This window comes from Coccinella septempunctata, chromosome 8, assembly GCF_907165205.1.
Source record: "Coccinella septempunctata chromosome 8, icCocSept1.1, whole genome shotgun sequence".
Taxonomy (NCBI): Eukaryota; Metazoa; Arthropoda; class Insecta; order Coleoptera; family Coccinellidae; genus Coccinella; species Coccinella septempunctata.
The window spans coordinates 33,298,099-33,312,712 of NC_058196.1; the positions used below are offsets into that span (position 1 = coordinate 33,298,099).

A 14,614-nucleotide genomic window follows, 5' to 3' on the forward strand; every position below is an offset into this window, starting at 1 on the left:
TTTTTGTTCTGTGCGCAGAACTTGGGGTGCGTTCCACTAGGCGATCACAACGCTCAAAACGTACCTAGGACGAATTTTTTACTCATTTTTTAATCTTCGACATCATATGAATTAATATTTTTGTTTTCTCTTTCAGATGATACGAACAACTGCCTCACTTTTAACTGCCATTAGACAAATGGCTAATCTTTAAGCAACTTGAAAAATTGTTTGTGCATGTTTTGTAGAACTGCTTGAACAAACTTTAATATACGATATAGCTTGAGAAATTTGTTTCTTTGAACTCGAGAACAATCGTTAAATTTGAGGTTAGGTAGACATCCGAATGGAAAAATGTAGAAGCGACATGAACTAATAGCAAAAAACACTATTGAAAATATTAATGAAATAAAAACCGATTAATTGAGCGAGTCTTTGTACAGAAAATTTGCAGTACTCACTAGATAAAAGAATTTTTGTCGGTCAAGTCCAACGATGGCTAAAGTTGGGAATGACTTCAGGGAGATCCCTTAGCAGCTCAACCCCAAAAGAGGTATAGACTGTTCTCTAAGACCCTTTCATCATTCCTTCTTTTCGCACATTCATCAGTATGAATACTTAAATCCAAATAGGTTCACGAATCAACAGATATTCATTTTTCAAAATGGTGTATGCTCAAAGAGCATGCTCGTGTTCTATAAATCATAAAGAAAACCATAGAGCATCATTGATATGGCTTCGTTCAAATTTGGATAAAGAGAAAAATACTTTCAAGAAAATATTCAGAAACTGACGAAAGTTTCTAGAGTATTTTGATACTATATTTAAATTGAAAATTGAAGGAAAATCGTTTCGATTTGTAGTAACTGTGTTAGGAATTATTTTCTATGAATAAATACGTTAAACTGTCAATATCACAGACAAAGATTCTTTCTCTATGTACAATTTTACTGTTCTCAGTGTTCTCTGTTTTGGCGGGTTAAAAACAATGACAATTATTGCTTTGGAATATTGGGATTTTCAGAAGTTTGAAAATATTGCGATGATATATGTTCCGTTTTCTAAGTATTAATAATTATAATCTGTTTCCTAACTCATGTAGTGAAGTATATGCCATTGAGGATCAGCAAAGATGGAAATAAGCAAGAACCAAATTGCTAGACTTGTTTTGGGTACTAAGTTCTTTACAAAAATGTTAACACAGTTTCAACAAAAGTTCCTTTGTAGGTTATTTAAAAAGCGAAAACTGCAAAAGCGCTTTCAATGAATTTCTCCTGAAATCTCAGTATTTGAAGTCTTATGCTCTGTTTGTGAAGAATGGAAAATACTTTGCGACTCGTGTTGGAGGTCTCACTCTGGAGGATATCTTAGCAGAGTACTCTGATATAGCTTTAATTGGTAAGCAAAGATTACTTTTAGGCCCATCCTATATATAATTGATTCTGTTTTAGTTCAAGGGAGGTTAGAGCAAACAGATTACTATGAGAAGGGTCATAAAATGAAACTTTCAGAACAATTAACATATATTCTGGAGAATAATTCACGTGTATCCTCTCCTGCATTGTGAGTATCCTTTTGTCTATAAGTATTGCACCTATTTTGTTTCCAATCATAGAAACTACTTTAGGATATCAATATATTTTATTATCATCAAAGCTCTTCATTGTAGGTCGAAAAATTTGGAAGCTACGCCAATTGAATCTTTACCCGGTAATTCAACAAATAATTCTTATAAACCACCTACATCATCTCCAGGCAAATCCACAATAGACACTGCATCACACAATTCACCAGTAAGTGCAAACTGTAAATTATTCCCTTGACCAGTTTGTGTTTGGTTCACGGTATTAAAATTAGGCAATTTTTGCAGGGGCCATCTGATGATAAAGGTGAAAAAACATTGGCTGAGCTTGATAATCAAATTCGATCGATAAAGCAGAAAGCGGAAAAGGATCCAGTATTTGATAGACTTCTGGAAGAAATCATAGGTAAAGTAAAGAGTGTGTACAGTGAGCTTGTGCATGGTGAGCAAATTTTGATGTTTTAGTAGGACAGCTGTAGAAACTGTAGTAGAGAGAAAAAAAACTACACCTAAATTATCATTTAGGTTATGTAAAAATAAATTCAACAGTGTTACTTGTATTCAAATAGAGATGTAATGGATTCATGTGTCAGTTTGGAATTTTAAAGGCTTCATATTTACTTTTTTAGGGCAGAAAAATGAAGCATCTACTGACACTTCCAACAATAAAAGCATGGAAAATAATCGGTGAGTCACTTGAATCCCTAATTCCCATTATAACTTCATCTATTTTTTTCTTTGTAGAACTACCACAATCATAGAACCCTCAACAATGGGGCAAAGCTCCTCCGCCGTTCTGAGCCTGGATATAACGGAGCCCCAGTCTGGTCAGGGGCCGAAGAAAGCTATCGGTATGGTCCCCGACCCTCACGCAATCGCACCGGTCTTACCGCAGCAGAATCAATTCTTCCTGACCAGTAACGGAGGGCTGCTGATGTTACCTCCGCTGATGGCCGCTTCCAATTACGTGTTTTTGAATGGCAGCCAACCGACGACTACCGTGCCCGCCAGCAATCCGTTGACAGAGACGGATATCATGAAGATGCCCACTCTGTTGGTGGACGACTGTTCGTCGGCACAGCAGACGCTTATGCCAAGTGAGATTTTCTGTTGATATTTCGACGTTTGAGTGATAAGTTGGCCGGTGGTTCGCACGTTTTCGTGAATTTTTTCAAAGTTCGTAGTTAGTCGAATAGAAAAAGGTAGAATTGTGAGGTGATTCGATAACCTCGGGTAGAAACTCAGCGGTTTGTGAAGTTTTTGTGATTGTTTTGAGAAAAATTGTGAGAACGGTAGGTCACAGTTTTTGAGATATTTTTGAAAGGGGGGGTTTTTTAAAAAAATTAAGTTTGACGAGTCGAGTTCATCCAAACTCAAGATTTTCAAGTTAAAACTTATATTTTTTATCGTTTCAGTTGATTCTACGTGAAAAAAGGGGTTTACTTGAATCGAGTCTGCATCTAAAATGGAAACTTTCAGAGTTATCGATGAAAACTTTGAAATAACGGAAAAGAGACATTTCGTATCGTTTGATTATTCTGTGACTTCCGGAAACCATGGAAAATCACTGAAATTCGATGTTCCGATAAATAATTTCGACGTTTTATGAATTTTTAACAGTACCAACATAAAATTTATGGTTTTGGGAAGTCACAGAATAATCGGCTCTTTTTTCTCATTTCAAGGTTTTCTCTGATAACTCTGTGAGTTTCTATTGTAGGTGTAGGGTTCTTTTTCTACATAGAATCTACTGAATGAATAAAAAAAATCTGGTATAATTTGAAAATTTCGAGTTTTGATGAATTTGATTTGTTCAATTTAATGATCTTCTTGTAAATTCAAGGTTCAAATAGCAAACAACGTTATGAAATTACAAAATGGAAAAACTGAAGACAGTAAAAAAAATTTTATTTTTTTTTAAACTCTTCAGCAGAAATATTTCGAAAAGTGCTAAGTACTCCTCATTTTCACCATTTTTTTCATGAGAATCCTGATATCTCACAAATCATTGATTTTTTACCATTGGTGTAGTATATAGTTGAAATTTTCGGCCGATTTGCCTTGAAAAAAAAAAACATATTAAGGCCGGTTTCATAATCAAACCTAGGGTCACTTTAATTTTAAAGTTTCTTTTAACCCTACTAAAAATGACAGTAAAGGAATTAAACGTTGTTTAAGAATATAATCGTTGTTTAGACAAACGGTGCAAACGGCCATTAAGCTTAAAGTGACTTTGAATTTGATTATGAAACTGGACGTTAATTTCATAAATACCGAGGCCAAAAACACCATTCTCCGCTATCGACGATAGGTACCGGTCGTACCCACCCCTGTCTGTCATCGCTGCTAACCTCACATCTGTCAGTCGCGTTTATATTTCTATGGTCGCGTCATCTGACATTGATTTTTTCACATTTGCGTTTTGTCAATGATCACTAATTTTCCGTGGCTTTTTTTCGGTTTTCTGAATTGGATTCCGGATCGCTGCTTATGCTCCGGTTATTCGTCTTTCTTTTGGCGTATTTCGTAGAAGAGATCAGCTGACTTTCCCGTTTTACCCCTGTACACTCGGTGCTTACGAAATTAGCATATCAGGTATCTAGTCATCGAGACTAACAACCTTGAGCTTCACATGTTAAATGTTGATTTTTTAATTATTTCAATATCCCCGCAGCACAAACATCCCAGGCGGCGGCGCATCAGTCCTCCCATCCGCCGCAAAGTCAACTACCCGTAATGGTGACCCAATCCCAGATAATAGTGACGTCCATGCCGCATCCGGTGATGTCGTCGCAGATCTGCACGTCCATCGCCCCGAAACCGAAAACTCTGAAGACCATAGCGCCCAAGGCGACCGCCAAGATAACCCTGGCTTCGCCCGACGGCGATTTTTACAAGGAGATCGACAAGAACGAGCCACCCGCCGAACCGCCGGCGAAACCAGTCGGTCGCCCCGGACTGAGAAAGAGGCCGGCCAAGAACAAGGAAAATGCGCCGCTAGCCCGCAGTTCCCCCGTCAAAAACACCAGCGCGGACAAGAAGAAGAACAGCGCCAAGAGTCTGTTCCCGGACAAAGGTACGAAGAGTACGTGGGACTCGGAGTTGAGGGAACTGCTGGTGGTCAAGGATAGGGCGCGGGAGGACGACGACGACAAGATGGACGTCTCGTATGACGACGAGGAACTGAAGAGGGAGGCCATGTTGATCGAAGCTGCATTCAAGACTCCGGTGAAGGCGCAACCCGACCCGAAAGACGAGCCTAAGGAAGAGACCCCCGAGGATAAGAAAGATACGGAGGAGAAACCCCCCGACGACTCGGAGATGGAGGAACAGGTGACGATGATCGAACAGACCGAGGTCTACCTGAGGAACTGCAACGGTCCGCCCAGGATCAAGAAGAAGGTCAACCAGAGCGGCGCTACAGAACTGTTCGAGGTCGCCGAAGTGGTCGAGGAGACCGTCAAGGGGGACGCGTTGATCGTCGATAGGAAGATCACGATCCTGGAAACGCCGATCAAGAGTGAACTGCCGAAAACCCCGGGTAAGACGTCGGAGATGACGCCCTTCTCGAGGGCCATCGAGGATCAGTTGCAAGGCATGGATCTGCTGTCTATGCCCACGCCGTCCGTGGTCATACCCACCCCCGGGTTCCCGATCACCCCGAACGTGGATCTGTCCACGCCCGACCACCACTCGAACAGACCGACCGACTACTCGACCTCCAGCTCCTACTACCAACCGTCGGACAACGAACAGAACAAGTCCTTCGAGCTGATGATGGAGGAGTACCGTAAGGAGGGGAAGAAGAAGGCGGAGGAGAAGAAGGTCGAAAGCGTGTCGGAGATGAAGAGACTGTTCAATAAGAACGTGATAGGTCAGAAGAATCTCAATCTGATGAAGAAGGTCTCGTCGGGTTCCGAGAGTAGCAGCAGCAGTAGTAGCAGTAGCGATAGTAGCGACAACAGCGATTCGGAGTCTGACAGCGACGCTGGAGCCAAGAACGAACCGGACAGCCCTAGGGAGTACAGTTTCAGGAAGAGAAACCCCCCGACCCCCACGGTCGATTCCAAAGAGACCAAGAAGGTGGCTACGAAGAAAGATAAGGCGAAGACCGTCAAGAAGGCGGCGGTTAAAACTCCGGCCCCGAGAAAAAATCCTCCTCGAGCGAAAACGACGAGGAACGAGTCCAAGACCAGCGAGCAGTTGGAGAACGAAAACGAGGTAACTGACGACGATTTCGCCCTACACCTGAGCACCGACGAAGACAGCGTCAACAAGGTAAACAACGAGAGGGGCGGGAATAGGACCAAGGAAGAGGCCAGTAGGTCGACCCGTAAGGAGGAACCGCCCACCGAGGCGGCCAAACAGCTCATCCAAGACCTGTACGAGAGGGGCATCCACCTCTTACCCAAGGTTTCAGCCGAGGAGGATAAACCCTCGACCGAGAAGGACCCCAACGCTTTGGAGAACCTCGACGTGAGCTCGGAGGAGGACGAGGCTCAGAATCTGAGTCGCACCGTGAATCCGGTAGATGTCGCCTTCGACTGTAAGACGTTCGACGAGAAGGACCAGGTAAATCTGGTGTACGATTCCAGCAAGAGGAGGAAGAAGAAGGTGTACGATCTGAACGTGTTGCAGAAGAAGATCGAGGCGGACGTTTACGTGGAGTCGTTGGACGTGGATCTGAAGAGGTTCATCACTTTCACGCCCGCGGTTACGATACTCGAGTATTCCCCGAAGAAGGTGCCGGTTAAACGGAAAAAAAGCGTGAAACTGGAGGTTAAGACGAAGGTTAAGAAACAGGAGGAGGCGAAGGTGGAGAACGGACACTTGGACGGTAGTTTTAAGAAGGAGGAGAACGGGAAGAAAGTGTATTCGAATAAGTTGAGGAATCGGGGGGCCAGCGACCAGAAACCAGCCGATAAAGCGTCGGTCGGGGATGGCGACGACGAGAAAGAGGCGGAAGCGACGGTATCGGAGAGGTTGGAGGGTGAGAAGGATGACATGCCTAGTCTGGGTGAGGGAGATGACGATTTGATGAATTTCGCCGTTTTGGGAGGGGCGACGAAGGAGGAGGAGAAAAAGACGATCGGGAAAAGGTTAGTTGTTTCCATATTATTCGGTAATATCTCGGCTCTCGTACAAAATCAGAAAAAAACTCAAAAAAAATCGTAAACATCAAAATCGAACTTAAAATTCCAGTAATTTTCGTAAATTTGACAACAATGGAACCGATCAAGATATAAAATTCTATATCCACAGATTACAAAAGATTGCTTCTGTAATCTGTGGCTAAACCTTAAAATCTATGACATTTTCTGTCATTGTAGACATAGAGACATGTCTATGATATTTATTAAGTCTATGGAAATTTTTTTATCACCTCTATGCACCGTTGCATTATTCTGTGACGAAACCATAAATATAATTCACGAAAAAACGCCGAATCATAGAAATATAACGCCGAATAATGTCAAAATATTCCATATCACTTGGATTTAAAAGCCGACGAATTTTAAATTGTTTGCTTAAAGCAACCGAAAGGCACAAATGTAATTAGGCAGCGTATTGGTCATTTATCGGTCATTTCGTTTAACGTGACTTTTATTTTTCAGTAGAGAGAAGAGAAAACTCAGTACGGGGGAGGAAAGTTCTCAACCCGAGAAGAAGTCCAAGACCGAGACGGAAAAACAGGCCCTGTTGAAAAACGTCAACGTGGATTTATTTCTGAACGAATTGCACGGTGGTTCGAAGTCGACGAAATAACGGACGATCGTGCACCGCTCACCCATCCGGGATCGTTTATTTTTCTCATCTCTACAATTCTTTTCGAATCTTCGTCTTCTGTACAAAGTCGTTATCGTTTTTATACTATCGGAGTGCGATTAGTTTATTATTTCACCACGAGTAATTTTGAGACTGTAGGTTAAGGCAAAGTTAAGTTTATACTATCCGAGTAAACCATGTTTGTTGTTGACCTTGTGATACTTTATTCGAATTTTAACTTTGATCGATTTATTATAAGTAGATAGTAGCATTTTATAGTGCCCTATAATTTCGAAATGTATAATATACAAAATAAATACAAGTTTTTTATACTCGATTTATTTATTCACCCCTGTCTGTGGTCGGTGCTAACCTAACTTTGGTCCATTTGACAGATACACTAGACTTCAATACTTGGTAATGCTTTATTCAATATATGATCCGTACAATAAAAATAATTAATATTAAACACTCAATTTCAACGTCCTTTCTTAGTCGCATTCCTCCTTCTAGGGGACCTACTGCTGCTGGAACTCGAAGACCTTCTTCTGGGCCTCTTCTTATCCTGCTTACTCCTCGAACTGGATCTCCTAGATTTCCTTCGAGGGGAGTTGTCAGAACTGCTACTGCTACTCGAACTGCTGCTACTGCTGCGTCGTTTACTCTTGGTGGCCCCACCGGCTACCCTTTTATCCAACTCTTGCAACACCTTGTACGTCTTCAGCAGCTTCTCCTTCTCCAGGGCTTCTTTCTTCGCTCGCTTAGCCTTATCCAGCATTTCCGCTTCTTCCTTCACCTTCCTCTGTTTTTCCTCCAGACGCCTCTGAAAAAATACAGCTTGTTACAGACACCAATTCCTCATGGTCCATGGAGTAACGTACCTGTTCCTCCTCTTTCCTCTTCTTCTCCAACAGCTCCACCTTCTGCCTGATCAACAACAGTTTCCTGTACTTTTCCTCGGTACTATCGGTCGGTTTCAAGGGCTCGACCGCCTTCAGAATCTTCTTCAGATCCGGCTTCTCTGGCGCCTTCTCCTTCACCTCCGGCGTCTTCCTATCTTCGCTCCGTTCCCTAACAGCCGGTTTCTCTTCGCTCTTTCCCCTGCTCGATCGCCTCCTATCCTTATCTTCCCTCTTCTTATCGGGCGTCCTCTGACGCGACGCCGACCGTTTACGCGTCGTTGGCGGCGATCTGGAACGTCTGTTCTCTCGGGATCTGTCGCTCGAGCGTCTACGTCTTCGATCTCTCGCCTCCCTGGATCGGGGGGAGTCCCTGCGACCCCTCGGCTGGTACGGGGGCGGTCTGGCGGGACGACGATGTCTGAAGTCCCTGATGGCGGGCCTGAAGGGCGGTCGTCGGACGTCTTCTTGTCGACCTGAAGAAAATCGTACAAGGTTGTGAGAAAACACAAGTAACCTGAAAGAAGTACTAAACTTATTCTTTAGACACTAGAATTTCAGGAAGTGCCACAGTTGTTCTTGTTCGGTTATTTGTTCTTGTTCGGTTATGAAAATGCCTCTAAAGAGCCACCTGACAAGTGAGCAAATCTAAGAAAAATTTAGAGAAAAGCTTGAAAACCACCAAACGACCTGAAATAACAACCTAAATTACTCATTACTGATTGCTGGGTGTGTTGGACGTATAAACCAAACCTGCCACTGCGACCAAGCGGTCTATTGTAGCACACAGGCAAGCTCGTAAAGCTATATCTCTCCCTCCAGTCCCATAATACTCAAAAAGGAGATGATGTCGGAGGGGGAGTGATTCTTGAGCTCCTCTAGGACCATTTTCGGGTAACCTTATCAAACCTATCCAGCAAACAACCTACCCTAACCCATAAATTCTCAAGAGCGAACCAACCAAACCGAAAAACCCACAAAAATAATCTTACCTAACCCGTAAAAACCCAAACAAGACCTAACTCAATCAGAAAAGCATCCCATAAGATTTACCCTACTCTAATCTAACTGGTAAAACCAAAAAACAACTTAATCTGACCTATAAATCCCATGAAAACCTCCAAAAATGACTTACTTGACCGAAAACCCCAGAAAAAACTTACTCGACCAGAAAAACGACTTAGCCCAAGTTAACCTAACCCGTAAAAAACGACTTAACCTAACCAGAAATCCCAGGAAAAGTCCCACAAATAACCTAACTTAATCCAAAAAACCACACTTAAGTCCCAGTTTGACCAGATAACTCCCTAAACCTATAACCCTAACATAATCTACCGTAAAACCCAAGAACGACTCAAATTACGTAAATCCCACGAAATAACATGAGTTAACCCAAAAAACCACCCAAAACTCTCAACTCAACTAGGTAAACTCCTCAAACGAGCTAGCCTAATCTAACCTAACCCAAAAACGACTCAACCTAACCTGTAAAACCCAAGAATGACTTAAACCTAACTCGTAAAGCTCATGATAAACCCTAAAATGAACTAACCTAACCTGAAAAACCCTAACTTACTCGGAAAAACACCACAAACGACCAAACTTGACCCGAAAAAACCTACGCATGACCTAAACTAACCCGTAAAACCCCAAAAACGACCAAACTGGACCAGAAAAAATCCACAAAGGACCTAGCCAATACTAACCTAACCTGTAAAACCCCACTAATCTCCTAACTTGACGCGAAAAAACCCACACACGACCTGAACTTACCCACTAAATCCCACAAATGAACTATGCTAACCCGTAAAACCCTAAGGACGACCTAACTTAACCCACAAACGACCTAACCTAATCCGTAAAACCCCACAAGCGGCCTAACCTAACCCGTAAAACCCCAAGAACGACCTAACTTAACCCAAAAACGACCTAACCTAACCCATAAAACCCCAATAACGACTTAACCTAACCCGTAAAACCCCAAAGACAACCTAACTTAACCCGAACAACTCCACAAACGACCAAACCTAACCCCACGAAGGACCATAGAACTAGATGGTAAAAAATGGCGTCTAGAACCTTCACAGAGCAAAAATACTTACCGTTAGTACGATAATTCCTCGCAACGTTCGCGTTGGCGGGTTTCTCAGTCTCGAACTTGTTCCTGCCACCCCTCTCCTCCGCGTTGACGTTCTCGGGAGATCTCCTCCTCCTCTCCCTGCCGAAATCCTTCGGTCCGTCCGTCTTGGCGTGCGCGACCGTCGGCGCCGGTTTCTGACCCGTCTGCGCCGCCTGCTTGACCTCCGACGTCTGCTCCTGATGATCCTGCCCCGTCTTCAGCTGCACCCCCAAGGCCTCCGCGAGGAACTGACTGCGCTCGATCAGCCTCTTATCCTCCTCCTCCTGCTCCGTCTTACGCTTCTCGACGACGACCGTCTGGTCGACGACCTTCCGCTGCTGCTCGACGTTGTTCAGGGGATACTGCACCAGGCTGGCCACCGCCTGTCTCTTGGACGGCGCCTCGTCCGACTGGTCCTCGTAGTCGAGCGCGTTGTAATCCAGCGGTCTGCCGCTGTCGGGCCTCTTCTCCGGCGTGTACGTGTTGCGTTCCCCCTGCTCCCTGCCGCCCCTCTGCTGCTGCGCCTCCTGCAGCTCCTGGTGGTTGTTCTTGCGATCGGCCAGCTCCGACATCTTGATCACCCTGTTCTCCTCTTTCTTCCAGTGCGGCGGCGTCACGCTCCTCGACCTGCTTCTCGACGGCGTCCTGAACCTCTGAAATACAATTCATCGGTTTCCAACTGTTCGCATAGACATAGAAAAAAATCGATTTGACGTCAGACACGTCATCTGTCAATTTTGACAGAACGTAGATGAGAAAATGTCGAAGAGGCGACTCACGAATTTTCCTCTGCCTTTTATGGTCCTACCGCTTTTGGTTTTCATGGGGCCCCTCCTGTTGAAACCTCTATTTTCCCACATCCGTCTTCCCCCCCTGAAATTTCCCTCTCGATCATTATCTGAAAAACAAATTTGTATCAAATAACCCCCTCCATATAAAATTGTCATTTTTGCATACCTCGTCTATCTTTAAACGATTTCGATTCAGAAGAATCTTTCTGATTCCTATCGTCTTTGGTTGCGTTACCTCGGAGTAAAAATTTATTAACCGGCACATCAGGTATATCTTCCGGATCTATGTTGGTAACTATCGCCAGTGGATGTAGGTTTTTCTCGTCTTCTTTGGCTTGTTTCTTCGATTTACTGAAAAACAACGTCTTAAACGATTGTAACTTCTTCAAACAAAAATTAAACGTACTCTTTTTTCTTTTCCTTTTTTTCCTTCTTGTCTTTTTTGTGCTTCTTCTTTTCTTTCTCCTCATTTTCATCCTCGGATGCCGCTTTCTCTTCTTTCTTCTTTTCCTTCCGCACTAAAAATGGGAAAAGACCGAATATTAACATAGGGAACAACAAAGCTAATTCCTAAACCTCACCTTTCACCTGTTTCACCAATTCCCCGCACTTGACGATCCTCACATCCTGCAAAGGCCTGCTGTTGGCATCAACCGGGAGAGCTTCAATTTGACGAACAACATCAATCCCACCGACAACATGTCCAAAAACCACGTGCACGCTGAAAAGAGAACGTTAAGCTCAATATACAGTTATCAACTTATAACTGATTCAAAGTTTTCAAAGCTTCCGTTTCACTCACAAAAAACACAAGTTACTGGATTATTAGCAAAAAAGCTTTGAAACCTAGAAAATAAAGATCTAATACTCACTTGTCGAGATGAGGAGCCGGTTGTGTTGTACTATAACACAAAAATTGAGAAGATATGATCAAGGGTGGCCAGACAGGATAAAGACGTCATGAGGATGACAGTCGTACTGCTACAGAACAACACATCATTTACTGTTCTGTAACTGATCAACTAACCAGCAGATAGTACCCTCGTATCAGAGAGTCTGAACCTGAATCTTAACTATATTTAGTTTGTCTAGAATTCAAGCATATTGAAAATTACTCCAATACAATATCCAGAAAAAATTTATATTTTATTACATAATAAGAATGCATAACGATAACCAACTTACTGTATCAAAATTCATATTATGAAGCATAAATAATTTGATCCTAATACTCACATGAAAAACTGAGACCCATTTGTATCTTTACCACGATTTGCCATTGACAGTAGAAAACCTCTATCATGTTTAGATTCAAAATTCTCGTCTGAAAAATTGAGGAGTTAAGCAAGAATAACACAAACGTCAAATAAATATTGAGCACACCTTCGAAGGTTCCACCATAAATAGATTCACCACCAGTACCATTTCCATTAGAAAAATCACCACCTTGTATCATAAAATCCTTAACTACCCGGTGGAAAAGGACTCCCTACGATAAATAATACACATATAAGTCACCTCAACAGTGTTCGCAAACGTATTTACCTTATAATGAAGAGGTTTATTAGTGGTAGCCCCCAACCCTCTTTCGCCAGTACATAGCGATCTAAAATTCTCGCATGTTTTAGGAACAACATCATTGAACAATTCAAATAATATCCGACCGGACGGTAAACCACTTATACTTATGTCAAAAAAACACCTTATCCTATCAACACTAATCTGTTCTTTATCAGGCATCTGTAATGAATGTAAATATTAATTTCAGTAAAGATCTCAATATTTAGGAATTACCTTGCTATCAAATACATTCAAAATAAAACAATAAAATCAATTTTTTCCAATTTGATTCAATTTGACGTACGATTGAAAGAAAATTCCAAAACCACAAATTACAAAATCACCAAGCCATCTGCCATTTGTCTGTGAGATTGTCACTTGTCAGTTCTTAGACCACAGAATTGTATCATGCACAGAACATGATCAAAATCAAAGATTGCAGAGTAACTCTGGATTAAACCATTCGGTATCTATGATCAACTGCAAGACGCCATCTGACGGCAGTTTTCTAAAACATTCTAAGCAGGTAAGCATTTCTCGAATACCTATGGGGATTTAGCTGCTAATAAGGGAAAAGGCATCATTCAAGGCATACTTTATTTTTATAGTTCAATATAATTTACTGAATCCGCATGTTATGAAAGGATTATGCAAGTTTTTCCATATCTCTAACTGTTCGTCGCGATTCATATTATGCAAGCTTATCCGATGCTGGACATTACAGGGGTTGATATTCAGGTGGAAATTGTAGAATCCTGGATTATGTACTAACTTTATTCTCAAGCTGGTTGCTATAATGCCGCTAATAAAGACGTCTTCGAGCTTGAAAGATGTATGGTCCAGAGATTTATTTAGGAGAAGTTGGGATAAATGAGTTGGAATGAGGTAAGCGGGACCAGAAAGGTAAGTTGGGAGAATATCTTGATCATATTGAGTTGAAGGTAAGTAATGTTTCGAACTTTCATATTTGAAGCGTGGCATTCCGTCGATAACCTTGCCATACATGGCGTTAGCTTCACTTGGAATAGTTTTGATCAAGTCTAGCAATTTCCCAACATTTATGAACATATCGTCGTCGGTTTTCAGAACAAACTTGGACTTCATACAAAATCGGCTTACCCATTCTAGCATGGCTAAAGTCTTATAAGTTAGGTTATCATAAGAATCAATGCATTTTGTCTGTATTATATCTTGAAAAAAATGCTGTTCTCGCTTTAAAACCCTCTCTACGGTCCTGTTATGGAATGCTCCAATCAGGAACCCCAAAGCGATATCTTTTCGTTTCGAACAACAACCCCAAGTATTCCTTATTACATTTCTGCCGTCTTCGTTGTGTGGCGAGGAAAATACAGCAATGAAAACCAAAATATTACTCCCTTCTTCAGGACATAGTTTCGAGTTGGTGACGGAAAAACCTCTTTCATAAGAATCATTGATTTTGATTCTTTCTGGAAATGTCGAAATATGATAAGTAGATGTGGGTAAGGCAATACTATGTTTATAAGGTTTGTCTGTTTTTCTGGAATCAGTGGAATCGTCTTCTGAGAGAAGGTAGAAATACGAGTTGATGTAAATGATCAACAACATCGACCATGCCAATAAGATTGCTCTTGTTGCTTTCAGTTTGCACATAGCAACTTGCCTTTAATTGCATTTAAGATGTCTTAAATCTATTTTAGACATCTCTCGTATATGTCACTATGACTTTCTTCTGTTACAAATTCTTCACTCCATATGGATTTTCGAATTATTGCGGGTCTTTTCAGAACCTTTTTATTCGATGATCATGCTGCTTTCCCTCGAGCGGTGGAGAGTACTCTCCACAATCCGAGCATAAGATTCTTTTTTTCTATGGTTCCCTTACCATAGACAAACTTCGTCCCTTACTCCGTGACCTAACCTAACAACCCTAAAGATC

The 14,614-nt window shown here is 42.1% G+C and overlaps 3 protein-coding genes across 3 annotated transcripts; 1 reads left to right on the plus strand and 2 right to left on the minus strand.

Annotated features, from left to right (window-relative positions):
• The first annotated feature begins 944 nt into the window (after positions 1-944).
• Positions 945-7,656, plus strand: LOC123318417 (muscle M-line assembly protein unc-89-like). Its single transcript, XM_044905029.1, has 9 exons — positions 945-1,151; positions 1,207-1,377; positions 1,431-1,542; positions 1,649-1,772; positions 1,850-1,967; positions 2,191-2,248; positions 2,306-2,658; positions 4,236-6,660; positions 7,177-7,656. Exons 1-9 carry the CDS (start codon positions 1,112-1,114, stop codon positions 7,325-7,327), a joined length of 3,552 nt encoding a protein of 1,183 aa, XP_044760964.1. The 5' UTR covers positions 945-1,111; the 3' UTR covers positions 7,328-7,656.
• A 77-nt stretch (positions 7,657-7,733) lies between these two features.
• On the minus strand, positions 7,734-13,069 carry LOC123318532 (peptidyl-prolyl cis-trans isomerase G). Its single transcript, XM_044905176.1, has 12 exons — positions 12,931-13,069; positions 12,682-12,876; positions 12,520-12,625; positions 12,373-12,460; positions 12,009-12,038; positions 11,718-11,857; positions 11,543-11,654; positions 11,303-11,487; positions 11,125-11,243; positions 10,329-10,998; positions 8,209-8,702; positions 7,734-8,150 (listed from the first exon to the last, which is right to left on the minus strand). The coding sequence occupies exons 2-12, from the start codon at positions 12,874-12,876 to the stop codon at positions 7,806-7,808; spliced, it is 2,484 nt and encodes an 827-aa protein (XP_044761111.1). The 5' UTR covers positions 12,931-13,069; the 3' UTR covers positions 7,734-7,805.
• Positions 13,070-13,289: 220 nt separating this feature from the next.
• LOC123318535 (beta-1,3-galactosyltransferase 1-like) lies at positions 13,290-14,431 on the minus strand. Its single transcript, XM_044905180.1, has one exon. The coding sequence runs from the start codon at positions 14,326-14,328 to the stop codon at positions 13,306-13,308; it is 1,023 nt and encodes a 340-aa protein (XP_044761115.1). The 5' UTR covers positions 14,329-14,431; the 3' UTR covers positions 13,290-13,305.
• Positions 14,432-14,614: the final 183 nt, after the last annotated feature.

What these genes read in the sequence shown, in the direction of transcription:
- LOC123318532 (XM_044905176.1), bottom strand. Translation starts at nt 12,876, where the DNA reads ATGCCTGATAAAGAACAGATTAGTGTTGATAGGATAAGGTGTTTTTTT. An exon ending in TTATGGTGGAACCTTCGAAG is followed by an intron (nt 12,461 to 12,519) that starts GTGTGCTCAATA and finishes TCAATTTTTCAG; the next exon opens with ACGAGAATTTTGAATCTAAA. An exon ending in ATCGTTTAAAGATAGACGAG is followed by an intron (nt 11,244 to 11,302) that starts GTATGCAAAAAT and finishes TTTGTTTTTCAG; the next exon opens with ATAATGATCGAGAGGGAAAT.
- LOC123318417 (XM_044905029.1), top strand. Translation starts at nt 1,112, where the DNA reads ATGGAAATAAGCAAGAACCAAATTGCTAGACTTGTTTTGG. An exon ending in CGTGTATCCTCTCCTGCATT is followed by an intron (nt 1,543 to 1,648) that starts GTGAGTATCCTT and finishes TCTTCATTGTAG; the next exon opens with GTCGAAAAATTTGGAAGCTA. An exon ending in AAAAAGACGATCGGGAAAAG is followed by an intron (nt 6,661 to 7,176) that starts GTTAGTTGTTTC and finishes TTTATTTTTCAG; the next exon opens with TAGAGAGAAGAGAAAACTCA.
- LOC123318535 (XM_044905180.1), bottom strand. Translation starts at nt 14,328, where the DNA reads ATGTGCAAACTGAAAGCAACAAGAGCAATCTTATTGGCATGGTCGATG.